The sequence below is a fragment of the Globicephala melas genome, chromosome 16 (genome assembly GCF_963455315.2).
Source record: "Globicephala melas chromosome 16, mGloMel1.2, whole genome shotgun sequence".
Taxonomy (NCBI): Eukaryota; Metazoa; Chordata; class Mammalia; order Artiodactyla; family Delphinidae; genus Globicephala; species Globicephala melas.
The window spans coordinates 15,883,980-15,898,390 of NC_083329.1; the positions used below are offsets into that span (position 1 = coordinate 15,883,980).

The 14,411-nt window shown below is 37.2% G+C and overlaps 1 protein-coding gene across 1 annotated transcript in view; it reads left to right on the plus strand.

The window, feature by feature from the left end:
• The window catches only part of CCDC186 (coiled-coil domain containing 186), a 45,777-nt gene that overhangs the window by 18,893 nt on the left and 12,473 nt on the right, over nt 1-14,411 (plus strand). Inside the window, exons 4-9 of the mRNA XM_030842425.2 lie at nt 2,075-2,203; nt 7,516-7,728; nt 8,634-8,753; nt 12,308-12,412; nt 12,879-12,977; nt 13,144-13,230. Of these exons, the coding sequence (XP_030698285.1) occupies nt 2,075-2,203; nt 7,516-7,728; nt 8,634-8,753; nt 12,308-12,412; nt 12,879-12,977; nt 13,144-13,230 (753 nt within the window). The remainder of the gene's footprint in view (nt 1-2,074; nt 2,204-7,515; nt 7,729-8,633; nt 8,754-12,307; nt 12,413-12,878; nt 12,978-13,143; nt 13,231-14,411) is intronic.

The window sequence follows — 14,411 nt, forward strand, 5'->3', positions numbered from 1 at the left end:
AATATACCTATGTAGTCACCTGGACCTGAATTTTTCTTTGTGGGTAGTTAAAAATTTTTTTTTTTTTTTACTAATTTAATCTCTTATTACAAGCATGCCTTTTTTAAAATTGCACTTCACCATATTGCACTTCATAAGATATTGTGGTTTTTACAAATTGAAGATTTGTGGCAACCTGTGTTGTCAGATGGTGGTTAGCATTTTTTAGCAATAAAGTATTTTTTAATTATGTACAGTTTTTTTTAGACATAATGCTGTTGCACACTTAAAAGACTACAATATAGTGTATACATAAATTTAATATGCACTGGGAAACCAAAAAATTTGTGTGACTTGCTTTATTGCAGTACTTGCTTTATTACAGTGGTCTGGACTAAACCCGCAGTATCTCTTGAGATATGCCTGTGTAGGTCTATACAGATTTTCTATTTCTTCTTGAGCCAGTTTTGGTAGTTTGTGTCTTTCTAAGAATTGTGCATTTAATCTAAGTTAAATTGTTCATAATATTCATTCATAATTAGTTATTTCTGTAAATTTCATTTATTTCTGTAAGGTCAGTATGTCCCTCTTTCATTTTGATTCTTGTGATCAATCTAGCTAAAGGTTTGTCAGTTTTGTTGATCATTTCAAAGAAGCATTTTTTGTTTTGTTGATTTTTCTCCATTTTCCTATTCTCTATTTCATTACTTTCCTCTCTAATCTTTATTATTTCCTTTTTCTTACCGGCTTTAGATTTAGTTTGCTCTTTTTTTTTTTTTTCCCAGTGTCTTAAGATGAAAGTTTAGTTTTGATTTGAGACCTTTCTTGTTTTTCAATAGTGATGTTTATAACTACAAATTTCCCTCTAAACACTGCTTTAGCTGCATCCCATAGATATGTTGTATCTTTATTTGTCACCTTATTTTCTACTTTCTCTTTGATTTCTCCCTTGGTTATTTAGATGTTGTTTAATTTTTACATATTTATGAATTGTCAAGTTTCTCTCTGTGTTCCTGAGTTCTAATTTCATTCCATTATGGTTGTCAAAGGAAGATACTTTGTGCGATTTCAGTGTTTTAAATTTATTCAGATTTGCTTTAAGACCTAGCATAGGTTCTGTCCTGAAGAATATTTCATGTTCACTTGAAGAGTAGGTGTATTCTGCTGTTGCTGAGTGGAATGTTGTATAGATGTGTTAGATTTAGTTGTTATATAGTTGTGTTCAAGTCTCCTATTTCCTTGTTAATCTTCTTTCTAGTTCTGTTCATTACTAAAAGTGAGGTATTGAAGTCTCCAACTATTATTATTGAATTGTCCACTTCCTTCTTCATTTCTGTCAGTTATTGATTCATGTATTTTGGTGCTATATTACTAGGTGCATGTATATTTATAATTACCATACCTTTCTGCTGGATTGACCCTTTTATCATTATGAGATGAATCTAAAGTGCCTTATTTTTTTTTTTTTGGCTGTGCCGCGTGGCTTGTGGGATCTTAGTTCTCCAACCAGGGATTGAACCCGCGCCCTCAGCAGTGAAAGCACAGAGTCCTAACCACTGGACTGACAGGGAATTCCCTAAAGTACCTTTGTAAACAGCATTTTGTTTTTTATTCCAGTCTAGATCTTGTTTTCTATTTCAGTCTGAAGATCTCTGCCTTTTGATATGATTATTTACTCTCATTTAATGTTACTGTTGACAGTTCGATTTTTGTCTACCATTTTAAAATTTTGTGTCTGTGTTTTCTGTATGTCTTTCTGTATGTTTCTGTTTTGTTTCCCTGTGTCTCATTTACTGCTTTATTTTGCATTAAGTAAATATGTAACATTAAAATTTTTTTCATGATATTTTCTGAATTATTTCATTGGTAATTACTCTAGAGCTTATCATCCATCTTACCAGAATCTGCTTCAGATTTATTCTGACTTAATTCTATTGATATATCAGAACATTGCTAACATTTACTTTTGATTTCTATGGCTGAAGTATATTCATTGCCATCTTTATGCTTGTTTACATTGTTTATATTTATTTGAAATATTGGGGGTCTGTTTGTTATAACTATAAAAATAATCTGGAAATAATTTTCTTTACAGTTAGAATCAAGAATAGAGGAACTTAATAAAGAAGTTCAAGCTTCCAAAGATAAAGTACTAGCTCAAGACATTGCAACTAAAAATGCAATTCAGCAATTACACAAAGAGATGGCCCATCGGATGGAACAGGTATTTTTCAAGGCATTATTATTATTAACTTTCTGATGATTCTTTGTATATTAAGTAACCTTTTAGACAGTTTTGGACATTAGTGTGTATTAGGATTAGGATTTAAAAAATGCTAAAGCAGGGGGCTTCCCTGGTGGCGCAGTGGTTGAGAGTCTGCCTGCCGATGCAGGGGACACGGGTTCATGCCCCGGTCTGGGAAGATCCCACATGCCGCGGAGCGGCTGGGCGCATGAGTCATGGCCGCTGGGCCTGCGCGTCCGGAGCCTTTGCTCTGCAACGGGAGAGGCCACAACAGTGAGAGGCCCGCGTACTGCAAAAAAAAAGAAAAAAAAACCGCTAAAGCAATACATAAATGCATGCTAACAACAAAAAACTTCAACCTTTATTCCTGTGATTCTTTACAATATGCTTACCCTGAGCATTAGGAATGTTATATATTTAAAATTTACACTATCAGTTCTTAAACCTTTTATACTAATTAAAGAGAAATGTAGAAGATAAGACATTAAGAAGTTGTTGGTTTTAGTGGACCCAAACATAGCTTCATTAGAATAACTTAGTGAGCTTTAAAAATATATATATTCTTGGGGACTTCCCTGGTGGTGCAGTGGTTAAGAATCCGCCTGCCAACGCAGGGGACACGGGTTTGATCCCTGGTCCGGGAAGATTCCCCCATGCCATGGAGCAAATAAGCCCATACACCACAACTACTGAGCCTGTGCTCTAGAGCCTCCGAGCCACAACTGCTGAAGCCTGTGTACCTAGATCCCGTGCTCTGCAACAAGAGAAACCACCACAATGAGAAGCCCAGGCACTGCAACAAAGAGTAGCCCCCGCTCTCCGCAACTAGAGAAAAGCCCGCACACAGCAACAAAGATCCAGTGCAGCCAAAAATAAATAAATTTATAAGAGAAGAAGTGTGTGTGTGTGTGTGTGTGTGTGTGTGTGTGTGTATATATTCTTGGGGACTTCCCTGGTGGCGCAGTGGTTAAGAATCCACTTGCCAGTGCAGGGGACACAGTTTCGAGCCCTGGTCCGGGAAGATCCCACATGCCACAGAGCAACTAAGCCCATGCGCCACAACTACTGAGCCTGAGCTCTAGAGCCCATGAGCCACAACTACTGAGCCCATGTGCCACAACTACTGAAGCCCACGCAGCTAGAGCCTGTGCTCCGCAACAAGAGAAGCCACCGCAATGAGAAGCCCGCGCACCGCAACGAAGAGTAGCCCCCGTTCGTCGCGTCTAAAGTCTGCACGCAACAATAAAGACCCAATGCAGCCATAAATAAATAAATAAATTTAAATATTTATATATATTCTTTGGAATTATATTTTAAAATAGAAACAAAATGATAGTAAAATGTGCACAATAACAATTCAAACAGTAAAACATGTCTTCTTCCAAACTTTTTCTCCCACTCTGCACCCTTCCCAGAGGCAACCATTGATGCCAGTTTCCTGTATATCCTTCTCAGAATATTTGTTGCATGGACAAGCATGTATATATTTCCTTTATTCCTCCCATCCTCCCCCCTGTTTTTAAACAAATGGCAACATACTACACTCAGTATTCTGTATCTGTTTCCTCTCTAATGATGAGTGTAGGTGAGGTTAATAACGGTTTACAAGTATTCACTTATTTAATATTCAGGATAACCCTAAGAGGTGGGTATTCTTATGTAGATTTTGGAGATTGTTCCATTCAGTTGTTTCTAGATTGGCTTCATTCCTTTTCTCCCATAACTTTTCCTCTCAACTTTTTGATTTGAGAATTTTTAAGCCTGTAGAAAAGGTAAAAGAATAGTAAAATGAACATTTGTTTACCCTTCACCTAGAGTCACCAAACCTGGTGAGTTTTATTTAGAAATAGCTTCCTAGCATGAGTGTGTACATGTTGCTGCACACACATGTGTACACTCCCCAGTTTAATTTTCCAGTTTGAGGTTTCTCCATTTCTCAGAACAGATACGTAGAATGTATCTGAACCTCAAATTTACAGGAGGGTAGAGTTAGTTATAAATTCTTAGGGACTTTGTAGCATGTCTCCCTCAGCCCCACATGACCTCATATTGGTAAGTATTCAGCCCTAACGAAGCATTCTGGATTCCTGCTGCTAATTAGATTTTTTGGCCCTGAAATTTCCCATACTTTTTTTTTTTTTTTTTTTTTTTTTTTGCGGTATGCGGGCCTCTCACTGTTGCGGCCTCTCCCGTTGCGGAGCACAGGCTTCGGACGCACAGGCTCAGCGGCCATGGCTCATGGGCACAGCTGCTCTGCGGCATGTGGGATCTTCCCGGACCGGGGCATGAACCCGTGTCCCCTGCATCGGCAGGCGGACTCTCAACCACTGCGCCACCAGGGAAGCCCTCCCATACTTTCTTGTGAACTCAACTGTGCATTAAAAAAACATTTGTTGTACTTTATCTAAAATTTTAGGTGTTTTGAATGGGGAGGATTCATCTGCCATACTTGGAGAAGCAGAACTACTTCTACAGTTTATCTTAATTTTAGTTGACTATTGAATCCTATCAATTATGTTATTCATATCTTCATCCAAGTCAATGGTAAACATCTTAAAACTAGTCAAATCCGAAGACTTTTACTGACTCCTCTTTATCTGTGCCATAATGGACTGACTTTCAATAGAAGCTTAAAGAGTAGTCAATTATCTCATTTAATACTCCCAACAATCTATGAAGTAGGTGCTGCTATTATCTGGGGTGGGATATAGAAATGTGAACTTTTAGCACCCCAGGTTATTCTTTTTTTTTAATAAATCCATTTGTTTTATTTATTTATTTAAATTTTAATTAATTTATTTATTTTTGGCTGTGTCGTGTCTTAGTTGCGACACGTGGGCTCTTCATTGCACTGCGCAGGCTCCTCTCTAGTTGTGGTACGCAGGCTTCTCTAGTTGTGGCACGAGGGCTCCAGAGCGCATGGGCTGTGTAGTTTGCAGCACGCGGGTTCTCTAGTTGAGGTATGCGGACTCAGTAGTTGTGGCGCACGGGCTTAGTTGCTCTGTGGCATGTGGGATCTTAGTTCCCCAACCAGGGATCGAACCTGCATCACCTGCATTGGAAGGCAGATTCTTTACCACTGGATCACCAGGGAAGTCCCACCCCCAGGTTATTCTTTTGCAGCTGATTCAGGGATGACTCTGGGTAACAGGACATTCTGGTGCATATCCCCTCCTGTAGTTAAGAACCTTGTAATATGTTATCTCGTGTATTATAATTATCTGTTTTCTGCTTCTTATCTCTTAACTTCAGTGAAGTTTCCATGTTGCTACCAGGTATCTTTTTAAAACACAATTTAATTTAATAAAATTTAAAACACCTTTTATTAAATCCGTCTTTGGCTTCTCTTTGCCTGTAGGATAAAATCTCAAATCATTAGCATGACAAGAAGAGAAGTCCTTCTTCCTTTCAGGATCTGATCTCTACCTCCTTTTCTGTTTTATAACTACTTCCTCTCCACTGCAATCAACACACCAAATTTAATCACTACAGAATAATTTAATGTCCTCTAAATATGTCATGCTATTTTATACTTTTAGGCATTTGAGCCTAAAATAACCACATGATAACCACTCTAGCTTGAATTCCTTTCCTTGACTGATCCCTTTACTGAGTCCTTCAATGCCTAGCTCAAGTATAGCACCTAGTTCAAGTATAAATAGCATCTTTCACCCTTCATGCCAACCCTTCCCAGGGACTGTTAGTATTTTTGTATTTTCAAAGAACTTTGTACATTCATCCACTAGAAATTGTTTCATAATCTTCGTTTATGTGTTGTTCTTACTAGGTAGTGAGCTCTTCCAGGACTTACCATGGCTTATTCTTCATTATGTTCCCAAAAGCTAATCCATTATCTAAGCATTAAGTTATCATGGAACTGGACTTCTTTTAAAGTTGACATTACCATTAGTTGACTTTTTCTAAGTACAGTTATTCAATTATCTAAAAATCTAGCTAATTCTGTCAGCCAATTCCATCACGGTTTTGTCAATCATTTGTCCACAAGCATGTCATCAAAGCCTCAGGGATCTCTGCCATCCCTATTCCAGTGTTTTCTTTAATTTCTTGAAAATTAGTAGGCTATTTCAATGGGGGAAAAATCCCAATTGGATGATTTTTAAAAATACTTATATGTATAGTATTTTGAGTGGTTACTAGATGTGCTTATCAGCTGTAGCAGAACTTCATGAAACATTTTTTGTCAGTCACTTTCATCAGAGCATAGGAGGTTTCCCCACATTATCCTAACGCTAAACCTACTTCAATTCAGTTATAGTATTAGTTGGAGTTTACCACTAGATGCCATTGAAGATCCTTAAAGTTTAAGGATCCATCTTCTGTAAAATAAGTATGTGCTTCATCATATTTGCAAACTATGAATTTACTTAAATGAAGGGCTATCTGTAGAAGTTTTCATTGTATGAAATTTCACAGTATGGAGTACCAGCTTATAGTTACAGAGAATTTTAAGTTAGTATATAGGTAGATGTCACACCTAATCCAATTAGGTATTTCTTGTTAAAATGCCAAATACTTTTCATACAGAGGAACCCAGCGATCACTAATTAGCATATTACTTACTTTTTTGTGAGGGAGCTAAGATTATAGATTTTAGAAATTGTCAGCCATAGACTCAGGATCCTGACAGAAAACAGAAACTGGTGATTTGGGGAGAATTTCATAAAAGGACTCTTTACAAAGGTATGGGTGAGATTTAGGGAGTCCAACCTGGGAAAATGCAGAATCCTGGGGCTGCTGGAGGAGCCATTATCACTCCTTGGGCTAAAGGAATAAGGAGACGGTGCAGGTAGTACAACCCAGAGAAGGTAGTTGCATAGAGAGGTCACCTGACAGGAACAGTGTATGATTCTGGAGGAGCCAGATCTCATTCTCTGCCTACCGTCCTAATCTTCTGCTTAGTGCCTCCTGTTGGCCAAACCCAACTGGAAGTATGAGGGCAAAGAAACTTGTTGATATGGTCCCTGATGGTCACTTTCCCAGAGCACAGAGTGGGCTAGGAAAGAGTGGAAAAGTGATCTGAAGGAGTAAACAGAAAATAGCAACCATATTAGCTAAAGGAAAAGGAATAGGAAAGGGAAGAAGCAAATATTAATGATATTAATTTGTTCATTGTATCATTTCTCTTTTTTAAAATTTCATGACACAGGTCCTGAAAATCTTGTGTAAAAGACCAAAAAATACATTGGTGATATTATAGGAAAATATTATTTGTTTTAATTAATTTTTATTTGAAAAATATGTTTTATTAATGCTAGATATTATTTTCAAAGGCCAACAAGAAATGTGAAGAAGCACGCCAGGAAAAAGAAGCAATGGTAATGAAGTATGTAAGAGGCGAGAAGGAATCTTTAGACCTTCGAAAGGAAAAAGAGATACTTGAAAAAAAACTTAGAGATGCAAATAAAGAATATGAGAAAAACACTAACAAAATTAAGCAACTTTCTCAGGAGAAAGGACGGCTGCACCAGCTGTACGAAACAAAGGTATAACTTCTGATATTGTATTTTATTTGAAACTTACTCTCTTTGCTTTTCCTTATTTAATCAAATAATCATAACTTAACATGGTTAAACCACTGTTAAACATAAAGTTGTTTTTCTTAGTTTACCTTCAAAGAATGCTTTAATAATTCCAATATCTTGTTACTTAGCTCCAAAAAGTTTTTCCTATGAAAAGATGAGAAACTGACATGTTGTTTATTAGACAGATCTTTTTAAAAACTTCCTTTTAAAATCTGCATGTTGAAGAAATGACTTTGTGCTTCACAGGAAGATTTTATTTTGGTAAAAGATATACATGGTGTGTCAAAATGTGAGTAGTTTTTCAGCCAGAAGTATACTTTGACCAGAATCTTAATGTAACACTTACTTACACATCATAGAATTTATATTTTACTTGTAGAAAAACATGTTCTTACACGCTGTCCAAGGAGATTTAATTACTGTGCTATTTAGAATCCTTGCTATTAACTAGCATCCTCATGGCCTAGTCTTGTGTCCAGTAGGTTATCATTTCTTGGTAATCAATGATATTTTTTATTAATTAACTTTTAGTTCAGGAATGTTGTCATTGTCTCAAGAATTCTGGCAAAACCAATTTAATTCATATTTCACCTTAATGTCAGCCAGTTGAGAAGAATCAGAAAGGTACGCTTATACTCACAGTGTACTAGTTGGTTAAAATATAAATATTAATCATCTTATGTCTGTTAATTGGTTTTAGGCTTTTACTGTCCTCTTATGAATTGAACTTTAAGTCAGTTTATAGGCCGTAATGTGCTAGCCCTGAATTATAGTGTTATTGCATTAATTATCTTGAGATATAAAAGATACACAAATGATTGGTTGGTTGTTTAAATGAAAAATATGACCTGGTGATATTATTTTAGGAAGGTGAAACTACTAGACTCGTCAGAGAAATAGACAAATTAAAGGAAGATATCAACTCTCAAATCATTAAAGTAAAATGGGCACAAAACAAATTAAAAGCAGAAATGGATTCACACAAGGTGAGTACTGTAATACAGTGGAAAAATTATTAGAATCAGTTTTAAGAGCACATGCAGTAATAGTTATTAATGAGGCATAAAGCTTAGTGACTCCTGTAGGGTAGCTTGGGCCTGAATATTTGGTGATCATAAAAAGATACTTCCTTGCATGATTTACATATTAAATTGGATAGAATGTTGTTTTAGCATTCATTGTTTTTAACCCCCCAATGACTTTGTTCTTTAAGCATTTTTAGTGTTCTATATTTTATATTAAACATTGTCAGGTTCGGGGGAAGAGGAGAATATGTAGGTTATCAAAATTGAAAGTAAACTCTGGAAATTCTTAAAAAAATGTTAGTGATGATACAATTCTTATAATCAAGAAATATGAATTTTTATTTAAATATAAACATAACAAAGAAAGTTTCCTTATCTGTTTATTATGAATATAATTCTATTTGTATTGTGTATAATGAATATCATATTATTAAACAATATAATAAAAAGTGATAAAGGCTGGTACCTGATGCCATAATTTTAAGCAGTAACTGAACTGGTATAAGCAGTAATAAAAATCTGAAGATGATAGAATGTGAAGTAAAAAAAAAAACTTTGAAATATGATTTAAACAAAAGAGCCATGTTATTTATAACAGTTACCACATTTTCAAAAATAGGCTTAATGATATTGTTTAAATTATCATTGGCATCTCTTTAAATAATCCTAAGTTGGTAGAACTGTTAACCTTTGGATATTTGTATATTATAATATCAGAGAAAACTGTAGGGAGAAGTGTCTGTTGACAGTGGTCAAAGATAGGTTAGAGAATGGTAGGTTTCTGAGCTAATTGCTGATCAGCAAATGAGTGTTAGGAAACTATATGGGCAGAGAAAGAGCTGCCAGAAGGAGTAGGGGCAACAATCCTTAGGGCTCACACAGGGCTACAAACCATTTGAAATTGTATTTGACACAGGAGTCTCTCAATTGCTATGTTTTGAATAAATGAAGTGAGTACCTACTATGTATCAGGCTCTGTTTTAGTTATTGATGATATAGAAGTGGGGGGGTAAAACAGATAAAGTTCTGTTCTCTATCTCTCTCTCCTTCTTCTTGTTGAGCTAATATTCTCATATTTTAAAAAACAATATTTGAAAAAGCCTTCAAATGTTTAAATTTTAAAAGTAACACAGTTTTAATATAAGTGAAATTATTTTTAAAAGACCTGCAACTGAAAGTATGTAAGTAGGCACTTAATTGTATGGTAGGTTTATCCAAAAACAAAATGATGTATAAGAAGCCGTGTGTGAAGGATAGATGCAATTTACATTAAGAGATGACAGGAAAGGCATTCCAAGTGGAGGAACAGCAAGATAAGAGAGAAAAGGGAGATGAATATTTGGTGTTTGAGAAAACCAACCTAACTAGAACAGAAGGTTTATGTTAGGTATTCCTTCGTTAATTCAACACTTATTACATGAACAATTAATATGTGGCAACTACTGAGCTAGGTGTTATCCAGAAGCTGTATCCTCAGTGGGGGAAGCATGTAAGCTGCTGTACAATGTATCAAGTGTTACAATCTAGGGATTCCCTGGATTCTATCTATGGGAAGGCAGAATAGCAACTTCTACCCCTTTCTGAAGGGAAGCTACTAGGAGGAGATGATACCTAAACTCTCATTTGAAATCCACATAATAGCCCAAATTATGGGACTGGATGGGTACTCTGAAGGAGAACGTTGGAGCTACAGGGTAGGGCTGTACTGGGACAGTCACCACAGGAAGTCTAGCTAGTCAAGGAGACAGCGAAGGCAATGATGAAGTGGGCAAAAACAGGAGTATGTTGTCTTGTAAACAGAGGAAGGCTATTCAGAGTCTGGAGTGATCAGAACTGGAACAGGTAAATCAAGAAGAAGAAATGAGAAAAAGCAATTGGATTTGATGAGAAAGTAGTCCCTGCAGACCTTCAGAATTGTTATTTTAGGAGAGTAGTTAGGAACAGAAACCAAATTGCAGCATGAATCTGTAAAACAGTTTTGAATAGATACCTTGGCCATAAACCAAACAATTGACTTTTTATGGATCTACAAAGAACTGCTTAAACACTTTGCTCTTTTTGTCTTTTCAGGTTAGTAACTTCTAGTGATTTGATGAAAACTCTATCAAATTTAACTTTATTTAATGACTATCAATTAACTGTTCAGGCCACATTTAGTTTTTTGTCAGAAGCATAAAATGTTATTACTAAAATAGTATCTGACTCCAGTGGCAGTGCTACGACAAGAGCTTTCTCTACTGTCTGGTCATTGTTCTCACCATTCATCACATCACTATGCCAACCTTGTTACTGTCTGTAAAGGAAAAACCCAGTTTTCCTTCAGTGTAGGGAAAAATCCAGTTCTCCCAACTGTGGGTTTCTTCCCTTTGTGTCTCTTTTACTTTTACACAGAACACTTCACTTCTGTCACTTCTGGTTACCAATGTGAGAAGGCTTTTCCCCACAACAAGCAATTCTCTGTGATACCAGCTGAGTGGCCTACAACTTAACTCAGTTTTGACACTATCGATCCAGAGATAGTGTCATATCCTCCAGGTTAAAGGCTCAGTCCCACAAGACTTCCCCCACCTCCCACTTCAGGCACCAGTCCCAAGCCCAGGTTATGACCTGTTCTTCTGATCAACTGGCTATAGATTGGAGGTTCTAACAACCCCCCCGCCTTGGGTTCAAAAATTTGCTACAGGGCTTCCCTGATGGCACAGTGGTTGAGAGTCCGCCTGCTGATGCAGGGGACACGGGTTTGTGCCCTGGTCCGGGGTGATCCCACGTGCCGCGGAGCGGCTGGGCCCGTGAGCCATGGCCGCTGCGCCTGCGCGTCCGGAGCCTGTGCTCCGCAACGGGAGAGGCCACAGCAGTGAGAGGCCCGCGTACTGCAAAAAAAAAAAAAAAAAAATTTGCTACAGTACCACACAGAACTCAGGGAATGAGTACAGTTATTTACCTTTACCAGTTTATTAAAGGACATTATAAAGGGTCAGATGAACAGTGAGATAAAGAGATACATAAGGTGAGGTCTGGGAAGGTCCCAAGTGCAGGAGCTTCTGTCCCTCTGGAGTTAGGGTTTGTCACCTTCCCGATATTGGATGTGTGCACCATCTGGAAGCTCCCCAAGCCTCATACTTTTGTTTTTTTGTGGAGGCTTCATCACATAGGCTTGAGATTGATCATTAACTCCATTTTTACCCTTCTGCCTTCTCAAGGGAATGGGGGACAGGGTTGAAAATTCCAAGCTTCTAACCATGACTTGGTCTTTCTGGGGACCAGCTGTCATCCAGAAGTCCAGTCAGAGTCACCTCAGTAGAACAAAAGACACTCCTATCACTTGGGAAATTATGAGGATTTCAGGAGCTCTGTGGCAGGAACAGAGGTTAAAGACCAGTATTAGAACAAGAGATGCTCCTGATGTTTTTATCACTTAAAAAATTACAAGGGTTTTAGGAGCTCTGTGCCAGGAACTGGGGACAGAGACCAATATATATTTTCTATCATCTCACATTGTCTTTTTGTCAATGCAGGAAACCAAAGATAAACTCAAAGAGACAACAACAAAATTAACTCAAGCAAAGGAAGAAGCAGATCAAATTCGGAAAAATTGTCAGGATATGATAAAAACATATCAGGTATGCTTAAATTTTTGAATAGATTAGTAACAAATTATGCCAGATATCAGTAATCTTGTTTCATAAATTTTTGTATCTACAATATTCGAAGTGTGGAATAGATTTGGTAGGGCAGCTAAATTAAATACAGGCTATTTCCTATGTTAAAGTACTTGCAGGTTAAATAGAGATCTTACTAGAGAAGTTTTTAACCAAATAAAAACACTAGAAAACGTTAGAAGAATGAAGAGTACAAGAAAATGTATAACTTAAAAAAAGAGCCCATTCTATTATGTTATATATGTTAAGTATGCTCTTCTAGTTGGTGCAAAATTGACGTATTTAAAATCTTTGAATACAGTCATCAATTTTACATACATGAGCTATGTATTTCACGATGAGGAAACTTAATTGCAAAAGCCTTCTTCACATTTCAAAGCATAAAACTTTAAAAATTGTCATACTTTTGTCATTTCTTTCCCATTAGGAATCAGAAGAAATTAAATCAAATGAACTTGATGCCAAGCTTAGAGTCACAAAAGGAGAACTTGAAAAACAAATGCAAGAAAAATCTAACCAGCTAGAAGTGAGTAGCTTTGTTCTTTGTATACCTTGGATGGTATAATATAGAGGAGAGAAAGAACAAGTACTTATTGTCAGCTACTTTAAGGCCTTCTGGAAGGAGCAGGTAATAAATTTTAGATCTGGTTTAGTATATAATGATTTGTGGTTTCTTTTAAACGTTTTTAAAGATGCATCATGCCAAAATAAAGGAACTAGAAGATCTGAAGAGGACATTTAAGGAGGGCATGGATGAGCTACGAACACTGAGAACAAAGGTAATTCAGTCTTTAGTCATGACTCCAGAGGAAGGATAACTATCTTTAATTTTGTACTCATTCTGATTTTTAAATCTTGGGGAAAGGATATTTATATAGAAATATTCCAAAATCAAATAGTAGCATGTCAATTCCCTAGCAACAAAATTGACTCTTAGAGAAATAAAAGTGTCTTCCATTTCAGTCCCTTTAAAGTGTTTGCCAAACATTCCTGTTTCACAGCACATTTGCTTTATCTATAAGTTATCCTTGGTCCTCTGTTACATGGGCTTTAGAGCTGTGTCAGAAAATAATAGAAAGGGACTGCCCTGGTGGCGCAGTGGTTAAGAATCTGCCTGCCAATGCAGGGGACACAGAGTCGAGCCCTGGACTGGGAAGATCCCACATGCCATGGAGCAACTAAGCCCGTGCGCCACAACTGCTGAGCCTGTGCTCTACAGCCCGTGAGCCACAACTACTGAGCCTGCATGCCTAGAGCCTGTGTTCCGCAACAAAGAGAAGCCGCCACAATGAGAAGCCTGCGCACCGCAACGAAGAGTAGCCCCGCTTGCTGCAACTAGAGAAAGCCTGCACGCAGCAATGAAGACCCAACGCAGCCAAAAATAAATAAATAAAATTAATTAATGAGAAAAGAAAAGAAGAAAGAAAATAATAGAAAACCTTTACATTTCTCCTAGGTATATTTAATAGTCTTGCATACAGTTTTTTAAAAAAAATGTTTGCTTGCTTGCTTGTTTATTTATTTATTTATTTGACTGCATTGGGTCTTAGTTGCAGCACACAGGATCTTCGTTGCATCATGTGGGGTCTTTCGTTGTGGCATGTGGGCTCTTCATTGCAGCACGCAGGCTTCTCTCTAGTTGTGGCATGCGGGCTCAGTAGTTGCAGCATGCGGGCTCTCTTAGTTGCGGGCTCTCATGTGGGCTCTAGAGCACACAGGCTAAGTAGTTGCGGTGCATGGGCTTAGTTGCCCTGCAGCATGGGGGATCTTAGTTCCCTGACCAGGGATTGAACCCACATCCCCTGCATTGGAAGGCAGATTCTTAACCACTGGACCACCAAGGAAGTCCCTTGTATACAGTTTTAATTTCTAACAACCTCTTAAATCTTTTCCAGTGTTATTGTTCTCATTTTAAGAATATTTGCCCTTTTAATATAAGTGTGAAATATGTTATCATTAT